General features: G+C 48.4%; 1 protein-coding gene across 2 annotated transcripts in view; it reads left to right on the top strand.

Moving 5' to 3' along the window:
• LMF1 (lipase maturation factor 1) overlaps positions 1-13,124 on the top strand; it is a 204,757-nt gene that overhangs the window by 134,962 nt on the left and 56,671 nt on the right. For both annotated transcript variants that reach the window (XM_074919041.1, XM_074919042.1), the window contains one exon: positions 5,167-5,334. In XM_074919041.1, the coding sequence (XP_074775142.1) occupies positions 5,167-5,334 (168 nt within the window). The remainder of the gene's footprint in view (positions 1-5,166; positions 5,335-13,124) is intronic.

Here is a 13,124-nt window from a genome sequence, read left to right as displayed (position 1 = left end):
CGGCAAGGAAGCAGCAGCTCTCCGTAATGTCCCTCCGTTATGAAGAAGGGTGTTTTGCAGGAGTCATCAGTTGCTGCACAGCATGAGACGGTCTGACTTCAGTCAAGACACGCTTCTTCCCACACTTCCCAGCAGATGCGAGTGACCCAGTTTATCTCCTTTCTGCTTGCTGCCTCTTGCTCTTCTGCACGGGGCTGGGAAGCCATTTCTGCTGGGGCTTGGGAGAGTGGAGCTTTGATCTGCAGATGCGTAAGGAGGAAGGGTCAAGATCTGAAGCAGAATAGACTGGCAGAGAAACAGCCTCTTGGATCATGTTGATCAAATTATACTCTGCGATGGAGAATCCTTTTTATTTTTTGGTCTGAAGTACAAGAGAACTGAGAACTTTTCTTTGAAGCTGAGAGGATGAGTTCATGCCTCAGTGCCTTGGGAAGTTGGAGTTTTGTGCTTTACAGTTCATCTGCACCTTCTACAAACGCTCAGGAAAACACTCAGTAATAGCTCTGAGCCTGCTTTTCCAGGGTACTGCTCTTCTTCACACATTTCTGTTTGTGCCAGAGGCTTCCCTCTCTTTTGACTGTTGGAGCCTCCGGTGCCCACAAGCTGTTACTGAAGTGTTTGTTGCACCAAGTTGATCCTATTTCTTTTGACGGAATAGTTGCTTCCGCTCATCATTTATTCATATTTGCTGCTGTTCCATTTCCTTCTGTTTTTCAAGATTTTTCTGACATTAAATGCACTCAGATTTGTGTATTTTGGTTAAGTAGGTGCCTTTCGATGGGAAAAGAAATTGTAGTATCTAGAGTGTATAGGAGCATTTATGGCTCGATTTGTTTTTCACCAAGCCAGATTTCTGTGATAGACATCACATGTTTTGAAAGGTTGTCCTTAGTGTTGTTTTAATATTAATATTATAATGCCAAGTATACTTTTGGTTATCTGAATCAATAGATAATCTGAGTTTATCTTGTGCAAAGAGGTGGAAGAATGGATTTTTTTGTTTGCCTTTTTGAAACTGATTCATTCATAACTTGCTACTGTTTTTTGAAAGACGCCTTATGAGTTGGAGCTGTTGAGGCGCTCAGACGAGTGAGCAGATGCAGCACTGAGTCCTGACACTGTGTCACAGTTTATTGTGGAGTGAAGGAATGTAAAAACCCATCCTTGCACAGGATAAAAGTTACTTGATATATCTCTGGGCTCCTCCTCATTTGTGATCTGGAGAGGACAAGGGCTTCCCCACCCTCCAGCTTCGTGCTCCCGTGCCACACCATTACTTGCCTGGGAGTTGTGCCGCTCCCGCTGTAATAACAGTCCCGGCCCTGTCTGAGCAGTGGGTTGTGCGAGGACAATGTGGGACTTGTTTTCACACACACGTGTAGGAGAGCCTGGAGATTTCCCTAGGCTGAGCTGGGGTATCTAACACTGGGATTACATACTCCGTCGGAGTTTATGTAATGCTATACCAATAAGGAGGCTGAGAGGAGAGACCCTGTGCATTTACAGTCCCAGAGAAGAGCGTTTACTCTGGTGTATAATAGCCTTCTGTTGGGTTTTAGTAGCGTATAGTTTAGTAAATTAGGAGTCTTCAGGTACTTAGCACTTTAATGGTTCTCACTAAGAACATAATTAAACCATAGACCCCTTAGGGAGAAAAAACAGTTTATTGTGCATATTTTTAGAATCTGTTACCAGCCCTCATAAAACCTGGTAGATACAAGCCAGAGAACATGCCTTAGCTGGCGACCCAGAATCCATTCAGCAGCCCCGCCGAGTCTCGCCCCGCAGTCACACGTTACAAATCTGCCCCGTGAATTATGGAATTAATTTTCCCCAATCCGATTTCAAAACGCATTTGCAGCGCAGTTTTTCTCTGGTTGCTGGAGGTGTGAGAGAGGCAGAAGGTTTATTATATTGCGCCTTGTGCTGACACATGAAGCTGGTTTTTGCTAATCATTTTTTTATTTAAAAACATTTTATGTTTCACAGGGGTATCCAGAAATGGGGCTTGTGGGAGACACGGGCTCCACTCTGTTCCTCTCACCGTACGTCTGCCTTGAGCTTGTTTATTTAGTTGCATCTGACTTGGAGCTGCATTTTTCTGCGTCTGTGTGTGTCAGGAGTTCAGAGTTCTCGATGTAGGGGAACTCCTGGCTGCTTCCTAGGATGCTTCTCCTTGCAAACCAGCCACAAAGCAAAGCTTAAAATCCCCAACAAAACAAGCCGGGTGAAGTGATCCTGGAATGCTTGTCCCTCCTCCCGGGCTCTGACAGCGCCGCCTCCGACACCGCCGCGATGTTTCCGTAGGATATGATTACACTGGGAACGCACTAGGCATGCCTGTGGTGGGCAAGTTTCCTCTCTCAGCCCAGCGATGCGCCCCAGGGGCTCTCTCCCAGCCCCAGCTGGGTGCTGCGCAGCCGGACCCACCGGATGGGGTGTCGGGTGCTCCCAGCACCCCCAGGTAGCAAACAGAAACCAGAAAGCTTTCCAGCATCACATCACAGGTGCCTGAGCTTGGGGCCGCAGTGATTCACACGTTGCTCTGGGTCTTTGCTCTTGCCTGAACACCCCTTCCCAAGTAAACACGGCTTTCTCCCCGGGAAACCTGTGCAGCGCTACACCCGCGCTCACAGCATCTGGAAGGCATTGGGAGGAACACACACACAGAGCACTCTCCTCCCCCAGCAGCCTTTTAACGAATTTCTGATATGTGCGAATCGCTTCTCTATCGCTGTGTTTCGCTTTACATATTCAAGGTTTACACACAGGCGAAGCGGCTGCGGTGGTGGGGAGGGTCCCTTACTGATAGCATCCCCAGAGGCACCAGTGCCAGTGCTGCTCTTAGCAAATGCATTTCTTTCCCTCTGTCAAAAGAAACACCGAGGAACCGTGTGTTATTAATGGTGTGTCTGCTGCTGGTTTCAACTTTTGGTCTTGTCATTGGAGTTCTCTTGCTCGTTGCACGGCGTTGCCCCCACTGACACCATGCTAGTGTCAGCGCTGATAAGGTGAGGCGTGGCAGTGCTGTAGCACCTGGGAGTGAATTATTAACCCCCCAGATTTCTGTGCTTCTCTTCTCCTTTTTCCCCATTTCTACTTCAGAATCAGAATCCGGCTGCTGCTAACAAGCATAATCCGCAGCAGGCCCGGGCTGGGCTGTTTCCCGCCAGCTCGTACGTGGCTGATTCGTGAGCCCAAACCAAGAATTTTCTTCTGCTCCTTGTCCCACTGCAGTGGGACTAGAGTCAAGAATTTTATCTTTCTGCCCTCAAGCACAGGAGGTTGTGGGGGATGATACCTTGAGTCCCAGCCCAAAGCAACAAGCAGGATTTGCCTTGATAGATGAGGGCATCAGCCTGTGATGGAGGGGAAAGGGTGGAGGAACTCAATGGCATGTTCGGTAGCTAAGGATGGTCTTAGCTTTAAAATTAAACAGCCACAGTCAGATGTCCAACTGCATAGTGCCATCACATCGTGAGATTTAATTACCTATGTGGGTGTGTAATTACATGTGTAGTAGTGCCTGTTCTCCGTGGTCCCTGGCCGTAAGTGCTGCCTGCATCAAGGGGAGCAGCTCCATGACATGCTGCCAGTGGGGCCACGGGCAGTGGCTGCATCGCAAGAGGGGGATAAACACGAGTGCTGCCTTCCTGTGGCTACAGCCTGCTGGGATCGGGCGGTTATGTGCTAGAAACTGGGTCACCTCAGGCTAAACACTACACCTGGTAGGACTGATGCATCATCTAGGTCAGTTTTGGTTAAAGCACTTAAAAAAAAAAAAAAAAAAAAAAAAAAAAGAAGAATCCAAGAAGGCAACCTGCCTTTTTGGAAGGATAAAGGCATTTCTCAGCAGTTTGGGATCAAGGTAAGAAGATCTCTTTGTGAGCCTCCCTGACGTTCTAGGAATGCTCAAGAGCAGTCCAACAAGGAGATTAACTCAAACCAGGTCCCGTGTGGAGGGGAAAGACCCTTGGTGGCACCCGGGGCTGCTGCTGCCCCAGGAGGGGGGAGCCCTGACCTCCCACCCCCCTCGCCGGAGCGGACTTGGCAGAGCTCCTTGACCCCGACACTGCTCCATCCGGCGCCGGTGTCCGAGGAAGGAAGGATGCGGTCTCCTGTCCTAAGGGGTTACAGCAGCCTCAAATCCATATAAAGCAACAACTTTATTAATCCCAGCTTTGCTAATAAGGAATTACAATAGTTGTGGGATTTGGCAGTGGAAGCACGCTCAGTTGCCATGCATAGTACAGTATTTTCCCTGTTTTGTTTGTATTTTAGATTTAACTACAAATAATTTAAAGATGTGTTGTGTCTCCTTCAATTAAAATTTGCATCTTCATCCTCTCTTCTTTTCTTGTCACCATTTTAAAACAATACTAATAAATTTGAGCTTGTCAGATAAGCTAAGATAAATCATTCTTTCTTTTTGCTAAAATTGCAGCATTTCTTAGGGTGGCAGTTATTAACATATCAGGATTTGGTTTTGTTTCCTTTGTAAAATTTGCAGCTTTATTGTAGTGGATGGAAGATCTCCCAGTGTCAAAAAATTGCAGGCTGATGGAAGAATAATATTGTCACAAGGCCAGTATGTAAATACCTTAAACCAATATAGCATGTTTAGAGGAATTACACTTTCCTCTCCCAAATTACGATTTTGGAAAGCAACTCTACCACCACATTTATTTCAAATTTAAACATTTTGAAAGAATATCTCCTAGGTTTTGAAATCTGGTTTCCATTCCTGGCTCTGTTTGACCTACTGTGTGACCCTGAGAAAATCTTTTTCTCAGTTTCTGTATCTGCTTAGTTGCTCTGATGATCTTCAGCACTCATGCAGAGCGATTTAACATCCGTCGGCGTCAAGCTCTGTGTGACATTTCAGTATTAAATAATGGTGGATTTAATTTAAGATGGATGGGGTTTGGTCACGATGAAAGAAGAGAAAATTAGGACTCCGTTTTTTTAAAAGATGCGTTGCTTTAAAAAATCCTTGAATTTGCATGAAAACAACTGAATAATTTTCTCTAAAAAGAAATGAATGCCCAGAGGCAAAGTGTGGTTCTCCTGTGAGCAAACTGGGGGAAAGAAATAAGGAAAAAGGCCAAGAGACCCTGATGATGAGACTTGGAGGGGGATTGATTCTTTTTTTCTTCCATCTTTCAGACGCAGCCAGTGCCCAACCCCATCGCATACTTCATGCATCGCTCGCCATGGTGGTTTCACCAGTTCGAGACCCTGGTCAATCACTTCATCGAGCTGGTGGTGCCCTTCTTTCTCTTCCTGGGACGACGGATGTGCATCCTACACGGCCTCTTGCAGATCCTCTTCCAGGTGAGATGCTCCCGGGTTTGCTGCCTAAGGGTATTGTCTTCACCCAGGATGGAGCAGGGGGTGTTTGAAGGGGGTAAAACCTCTCCTGCTGCCTGTGGCTGGGGGCCACAGGGTGGGCTGGGACCTGGGTGGCTGAGATGCAGACACACATTCCTCACGCCAGCTCTGTAACCTGCCGTGAGGACGTGGGCAGGCGTGTCAGGAGCAGCAGCGGTGTGGGTCGCTGCGGCCCAGCTTCTCGGAGCGGGAGCCGCATCCAGAGGAACTGACTCAAGCAGCAGGTCGAGAGTTCAGGCTCAAGTGAATCAAGATGATTCACAGCTATTAACTGTTGGCTCTTGGGTGGTTTGCACTGGCGTGGCTGCTCTTAGTGTGATGCTGGAGGTTTGTTTCCCTTGTCGCTGGTTTGATTTCCGTTCATATGGATGGCAGAGAAATGTCAGCCCATGACTAGTGCAGAGGGTCTGATCCTGCGGCTGCAGGCAGCTGGGATGAATGGTCACATTTTTTTCAGAAGTTAATTTTTATAGACATCTTTCACCCTTTGAAGAGATTTTATTTATATATATATTTAACATTCAAGGGCTGTTTTTTATCTCTGAAGATATTTGAGCTGTTTTTCACAACCATCAGGTTCACTGAGCCTAGGCTCGTCGTGAAAATAATTTCTTAAAAAATTAATGTCATTCATGTTCCAGTTGAATCTGTTGGGGTGTTTTTGTAGATGAAATAAATAAATCTGTGCAAAAGTCAGAGGACAGAAGCTTCTGCATATATACTTTCCTAGACCACATCGGATTTCTCATCTCTGCCCCAGCATAATTCAAAGAGCCCACTAAACCCCAGCTACTCCGACCCGCAGAAGCGCAGCTTTCAGCCCTCGCTGACTGCAGAGTTTGTTCAATATTGTTTCAGCATCATGAAATTCATACTTGGTAGCTGCTACTGCTTCCTGTAAATACATGTGATGATTAAACTGGAGAACAGCTTATAAACTCTACTGGTAAACCACAAAAATGCTGATCAGATTTTAAAGGGCTGACATAAAAGCTGCAGAATTTGTGTCCTCATAGAGATGCCCACTCCTTCTCTGGCATCCGAAACGTGTCCTGTTGTGTCTGCGTACCACTGAATGTAGAGCTTGTACCTCGGCTCACTCGGCACTGGCGTTGGGTTTGGTTTAGTTAGGATAGATTTTCTGAGGCAGCTGGAGGTCCTGACAGCAAAGCAGAATAGCCCTGACCCAAAGTCAGGCATTGCTCCAGTTGTGTTTGCGACAGGCATTGCGCCTGAGGTTTTCAGTGTCACTAGGAGGATTATATTCAGCCCAACCCTAGAAAACCTGCTCTTTTGTCTCATGGACAAAGCAAAACATCCCATCTCTGTCAGCTGCTCGTTGCAGCGGCAGGCAGGTGTTGAGGCATTGTGGAAATTGGATTAGCAAGCGGGAACTGCGAGTAGAAATACTTTACGTGTAAGGAAGTGTAGGGGGGGATGGCGATGGCTCCTTCTAAGGTGAGTGGACCCAGAAGGGAACAGAACACGCCACACTCTATCAGAAAACAAACTGCGTTGCCAAATTCCAGGCTTTGGCAGAGCTGCTGTGTTCTCGGGGCAGAGCTGTCGTGCTCTGCTCGCTTCTGCGTTGGCAGAAAAATAATAGCATGATGAGCTGAGATGATGATGCTTTGTCTTCACATCTCTGCCAGAAGAAACTTCCAGGAGCAAAAAACCTCACCAAATGCTCCTCTCTCATCCCCTTCTCAGCTCTGGGTTTCTGGGTCCTGACCAGCCAGAGGCACAGTGGAAATTCAGCCCCAAGCCCCCGGCCAGGGCTCTCAGGCTGGCGCTGGGCTCCAGCACCCTCACGCCTCCTCCAAGGGCCCCTAACAAGCAGCATGACTGTTTGTGTGCTGCGGGACTTCAGACAGAGCCACTGGGATCTGAAAAATCCAACTACATACAATAAAGGCTCATAATGACATATTGTAAATGCCTGCATCTAACCACCCTTTAATTGGCGCTTTATTGATAGTTTGCAATTACTGACTTATTTCTATCATGAGGGGAGTCTGCAAAGGAAAAAAGGGTCCCAGTGTAAAATGCAGCTCTGGTGCATTTATAGCATTTCAACAAAAACCTGTTTATTTAATATTTACTGCCCTTTTCTTCATTCAGAATGACTTTTATTGACAATACTTCTGCTCTGCAAAGGAAGCAATAAAGTTTAATGTTGATATACCACTTAATTCTGCTTTTCAAGATTTGAATTGACATTACATGCAAGTTTTATTGGACATTTTATAATTGTTATTGGAGTCATGGTGGCTAGGTTGAGTAAGTGTATTTTTCCAGATTCCAACTGGCCTGGAGAATATTGCTTTGTCAGGAACCCAAAAAAAAGTTGTGCTTTAAAGAAAAAAGGCTTCTTTTTTTTTTTTTTTTTTTTTTTTTTTCCAAGTGTGAACTTATTCTTCTTGCCTAGTTCACGTTTGTAAGGAAAAAGGCTTAGCGAGTTTGGAAATGTCAGAGAGGAGGGGCCTGGCAGCCCGCCGGCTCGGCAGAGCAGAGAGCACGCCAGGAGGGTGGATGTCTGTCCCCACTGGATCCCCGCAGGGTGGTGCCGGTTGTGGCGTAGGCAGACTCTGCTGGTCCGGGTGTGCTGGACCATCCTGGGCCACCTACCACGGGGGAGATTTGGGTCACGATGACTGAAACACACTGCGCGGACGCATCTCTGCACCGTCGCCTCCCCGTGCTCACCCACCCACCCGTGTCCTCACAAGACCTGAACGGGGAGCCCGAGGAGCTGGGACACCCCACGATTTTTGGTGTTTTGTGTGCGTTTATGTTGACATGATCTCAGTTTGGGGTCTGCCTGCTCTGACATGAGTCCCCAGGGCTTGAGCTTCCAGAAATTTCCCCCTTTGGCTGATTTTTGATCTCAAATAAATCAAAGAGTCTTACTTATTGCAAGTCTCTCAATAGAAATAGTCTTTGCTCAAAAAAAAATAATCAAGGAGCGGGTTGAATGCTGGCCAGTTCCCATTAGAAAAATCATTATTCATTGTCACTAACCACCAGATTGGGGAGGGCTTTGTGATTTACAGCTGTGGGTGTAGTTTTTGCAGGACATCTGCACACAGAGAGAGAGATTCTCAATCAGATTGCAGCGCCCAGAGCACGTTTACCAGGATCAAAGGTGAGCGGAGAGAAAATGTCATCCAAGATTTTACAGCCAGGCCCCATCAGCCACCCATCCCATGGGCAGGCTGCGGAAGAGCTCCCCAGCGCCAGTGCAGCTGCTCGCGGCCCCGGCCAGGGGCTCAGGGCTGGGGACTGTCCCCACCGTGTGGCACCGGGGTCCCACCACGCTGCCTGTCCCATGCACACCAGGGACAGTGAGAGCGGGTGTGTGTCCTCCCTGCTCCCGAGAGTGAGGTTTGGATGGGCAGCACTGACCCTGTCACTTGATTCTCCGATCCCAAGGAAGCTGTTTGTGCTGAAGAGGTGGCCGTGGAAGGGAAGCTCTGGGACGTGGCACCTCCAAGGGTGAGGACCCTCTCAACGTAGCCACCACGCGGGTTCATGGTCAGCAGGGCCAGACAGCTTGACTGTGCCCATCTTGCTTTGTGCCATCATACGTGTCCCAAAAGTGAAGACTCCCAAACTCTGCACAGGTTAACATCACCCCCTGAGGCATTTTTCTTCCTTTAGTGTCTGCTGGGATTCACAGAATCATCTAGGTTGGAAAAGACCTTGAAGATCATCTAGTCCAACCATTAACCTTACACTGACCATTCTCATTCAAACCCCCAAGGTTTCTGAGACCCAAAGTAGTGCATCAACCCATCCCACCTGCAAGGGAACCTGCTCAAAAGTTCTCAGCCATCATGAAAGCATTAGCAGGTGATAGTGGCAAAGCCTCCCCATTAGACTGTGCTGAGAGCATCCTTTTGCATTTAGAAAGAAATCTTAGGTGAAGGGCAGCCAATTATAGAGGATCTCCAAGGTAAATATGCAGCATTGTTTCAAAAAAACATTCTTTCTAGCATTTATGGTACGTAGAAATCCAAATCTAAACCAGAAATTAAACTAAATGGACGTTTAACTTTTCAACATCGTTAGGGATTTATTGTAAGCAGGTGCCAGACTTGACGTGCCGAGCAACACTGCTGCAAATTGTCTCTGCCAGGAATAAAGCTGGAGGAGAGACTTGTAACTCAGCTCCTTCCCTGCTCAGCTCTGCTCTCCAGCCCTGTAAAATCAGGCTGGTGAGAAATGGCCAGTCTGAGCCACAGAAACCTCCAAATAAGCCTGAGGTGGAGTTTGCCCTTTGCTCATACGTAACCAAGGGTCCTTAGAGTTTTTGAGAGTTTTCTAAATATCGAAAGCTTTTTGCTACCACTTACTGTCATCCTTCCTGGGGAGTAAGGGACATTTTGTAGCTGCTGTGTTGAGGCAGGGCTGTGTTCGCCAAGATGCTCGTGTCTGGAGCAGGGATGTGTGCACCCCCTCTTTAAGTTTAAGCTTCCAGTGCTGAGGTTGGGGTTTTGGACACCTTCTCTAATTCATAAGGATGGAGTGGTTTTCACTGAGTGTCCCTTGATGGTGGCTACTGAACATGATGTTCACTTACAGGGATGGAAATCCAGATGTAGATGGTCGCAGTGGCCAGTGTTTTACAAATCGCTTTGGGGAATGATTCTTTTGTTTTGATTCTGATAGTACCAGTTGGCTGATTTTGTAGGAACATTGGGGTCTGAGCCTCAAAAATACAGAAGTAGATCTGAAGCACGCCTAAGTTCAGGAGAAATCAAGCCCAGAATGTGGCTGCTAGTATCTTGAGGGGGAAGAAGAGGTCTTGGCGGGTCTTGGAGACCACAGGTGAGGTCTGGACCCTTGTTATTCTTGGTTTTGTAGAAGCATCAAGTCAGAGCCTGCCCGTGGCCTGAGGAGCTTGTGGTTTTAAGGGGGAGGGACGATGAAAGTGCTGCATGGAGAAGGCAAATCCCTTCCCCTGCCCGCAGGTCGGTGGCACAGGACCCCTTCCCACCACATCACCTACAAGAGCGTTGTGTCGTGTCCCCTCTGTCACCGCTGACGCCTCCATCCCCTGCACATACCCCGGCCCGTGGGTCCATCGCTGCCTTCACCCACCCACGGCCAGGGAGAGCCGAGTACCCGCGGCCGCGAGTGAAACCAGAGAGGGTGCAAACCCATGGCCTTGCTGCTCTGCGGGTGTTTCGCTGTGCTCTGGAGCTGGCTCCTAAAACCCTGAAGCTGCATGTTTTTCACGACATCTAATGCACAGCTTACACCAGCAAACGTATTTCTTGGCTCCTTAAGCCAGGCAGTAAAATTACATTGCTTGGCAAACGAGTTGATGAGGGGAAGCGAAAAGAAAGCCAAAAAGGCAGGAAAAAGCCACCTTGCCCTTACGAGCTGGCAGGTAGTGCTGGGTTAGAGAGCACGGCAAGGAGCCTGCAGCACCCGGGCAGGGGAGGCTGAGTTTTCTTAGAGCCGGCGGGGTGGTTTTGGCTGTAACAGATGGGAAGGATCTTCAGTATCACAAAGGTAAAATCCATAAATAAATAAATATTAAATGGAAAATATAAAGCTACCACTGTTGGAAAGGCAGGATTGTTCCTTTGCGTCCACGGCGTTGTTCTGGGTTACAGTTGTATAGACACAGTTTGGGGTTTTTAGGATGTGGGGAGAGTTTTAGACCTTCAAACCCCTTTGGATTTGAATGAATTTGGGGAGCCTGACTCCTCTATGTGGCCCCTGAAAGCTTCTGGCATGTCCTCCCGCATGGAGCATCCTCTGGAGCGGGGCCATTTGTGCCGGGGTGAGCTCAGCCCCCAGCGTCACACATCAAGTCAGAAGTTCCCCGAAGGAGCCGGGGCGGTGAAGCTTTAGGGTTGCCAGTTCTTCCCTGCCACTGGTCCTCCTCCCGTGGAGGCTTGGCAGTGGGCTGAAATTCAGGCTATCCCAGGATGTTTTTCAGCAGGAGCCATATATAAAGCGGAGGGATGACAATGCCAAGAGCGAAGCTGAATTCCAGCCTTGCGGAAGGCAAAGATAAAACCTCCACAGCCAAAACCCCCTCAAACTCACAAAGAAAACTCCTGGGACAGCTCTCGGGGTCCAGCCAAGGAGCTGCGCGGGAACGCGGCAGCTTTACGAGCTGGTAGAGGGCCAGGGGGGAGGACCCGCTGAGAGGGAGCACCCGGGCTGGGGGGGCTGCAGCAGAAACCTCCTGCAGCAGAAACCTCCTGCAGCAGAAACTTCCAGCTCTTTTCCCTCATAAAAGCTCTGAGCATGACCCTTGCCCAGCCAGGCACCGCACAGGGGACACGCAGCCCCTGTGCTTGTGGGAGCCAGGAACATGCAGGAGAGAGGGAAGCAAAGTTATTTTCCTCTTCTTTTTTTTTTTTTTTAAGCAGAAAACAGTTGTTGAATAAATATATATTTTCTGCTCTTTTTTGCCTTGGTTTGGACAAACCCCAACCTCCTAAAAATTTTGATGGAAATGGACATTTTCCTCTAGCTAATCCTTTCCCCATCTCCTCTCCAAAGCTGTGCATGGGAGGCGAAGCAGGGGTTTTCCCCCCTCTCTTTTGGGAGGGGAGAACCAAGCCCCCCGCTTCCATCACTGCTGCCTCTGCCATGCCGCAAGATGTTGGAGGGATGAACTGCCCTTCCAGCCACACACGCGCAAATTAAATCATGCTGTTGCAGTGCCACAGCTGCAACATATTGTGTTGCTGACTTAGGAGGTAGCAGAGGTCACAGCAGCAGCCCAGAGAGAAGGAACAAAAATTAAACAGCTCCCCCCTTCCCTGCAGAAAGTGTCTGAATCCAGTGTTTATTTTCACTTGTCAGATACGAGCTCAATTTTGTTCTTTTTCTTAGTCTGGTGTAAATCAGATGTGCGTCTCCAGGAGGTTTATCGGGGTTATACAAGTCCCAGGCTTGTGGCAGAAGAATCAGGCCCTTTGTTTGTGCTTTAATTATGCACCTATAGGACATTTGTGCTCCTCCAGTAGTTGTTTTTCTTTATTGATGCAGAATAGCATCGTTACTTTATGAACACGTTGTGCATGAGAATAAAGCTGCTGCCAGTTTTGCTGCAGGACCCACCCCAGGCTCCAGCCAGGAAATTCGGGCATCAGTTGCGCACTTCTCCCGTAGAGATCAGCCATGTGAGTAGCTTGGAGTGAAGACCCTAAAAGAGACCTCAGGAGATATTCCTCTAGGTGATATCCCCGGGCCAGGCTCTGATTTCACTCGCAGATCCCCCTCAGCGTCGGCTGTTGGGCTGCAGGGTCCCCCTGGACCAGCATCTCTGGCTGCAGCATCCCTGGGAGGCTGCGAGCGAGTGGGTGTTCGCTGCTCGGGCTGGGCAGCAGCACAGCCTTTCCCCTGCGAAAACAAAGAGGAAATTCAGCCTTCACAAAAGTCCAAATTTTGTTGATTTTGTTGTGGTTTAGAAAAAAACAACAAACGGAGAGCGTCCCAGGAAAATTAACAGCAGAACATGAGTTTGGTGCTAGGGGAGGAAAGGGCCGATGGAAAATAGCTTTGCTGCTCAATTGTTTAAAAATCTGCTTTGGACTCGGGTCTGAGATGGAGGATGCAGGGAGAACGTTTTAAAAGGTTGTTTGGGAACCTTGAAGTGCTGGACAGGGATTATGGAGATTAATCATCAGTGCTGCAGCCTCTGGGTCACCCGGGCCAGCCCCGCGCACCCATCCTGGTCCCACAGGCGAGGGACGGCCGGGGTC

This window comes from Athene noctua, chromosome 15 (genome assembly GCF_965140245.1).
Source record: "Athene noctua chromosome 15, bAthNoc1.hap1.1, whole genome shotgun sequence".
Classification (NCBI taxonomy): domain Eukaryota; kingdom Metazoa; phylum Chordata; class Aves; order Strigiformes; family Strigidae; genus Athene; species Athene noctua.
The sequence above is the reverse complement of the archived record's forward strand: the minus strand, read 5'-3'. Positions and strand labels throughout refer to the sequence as shown.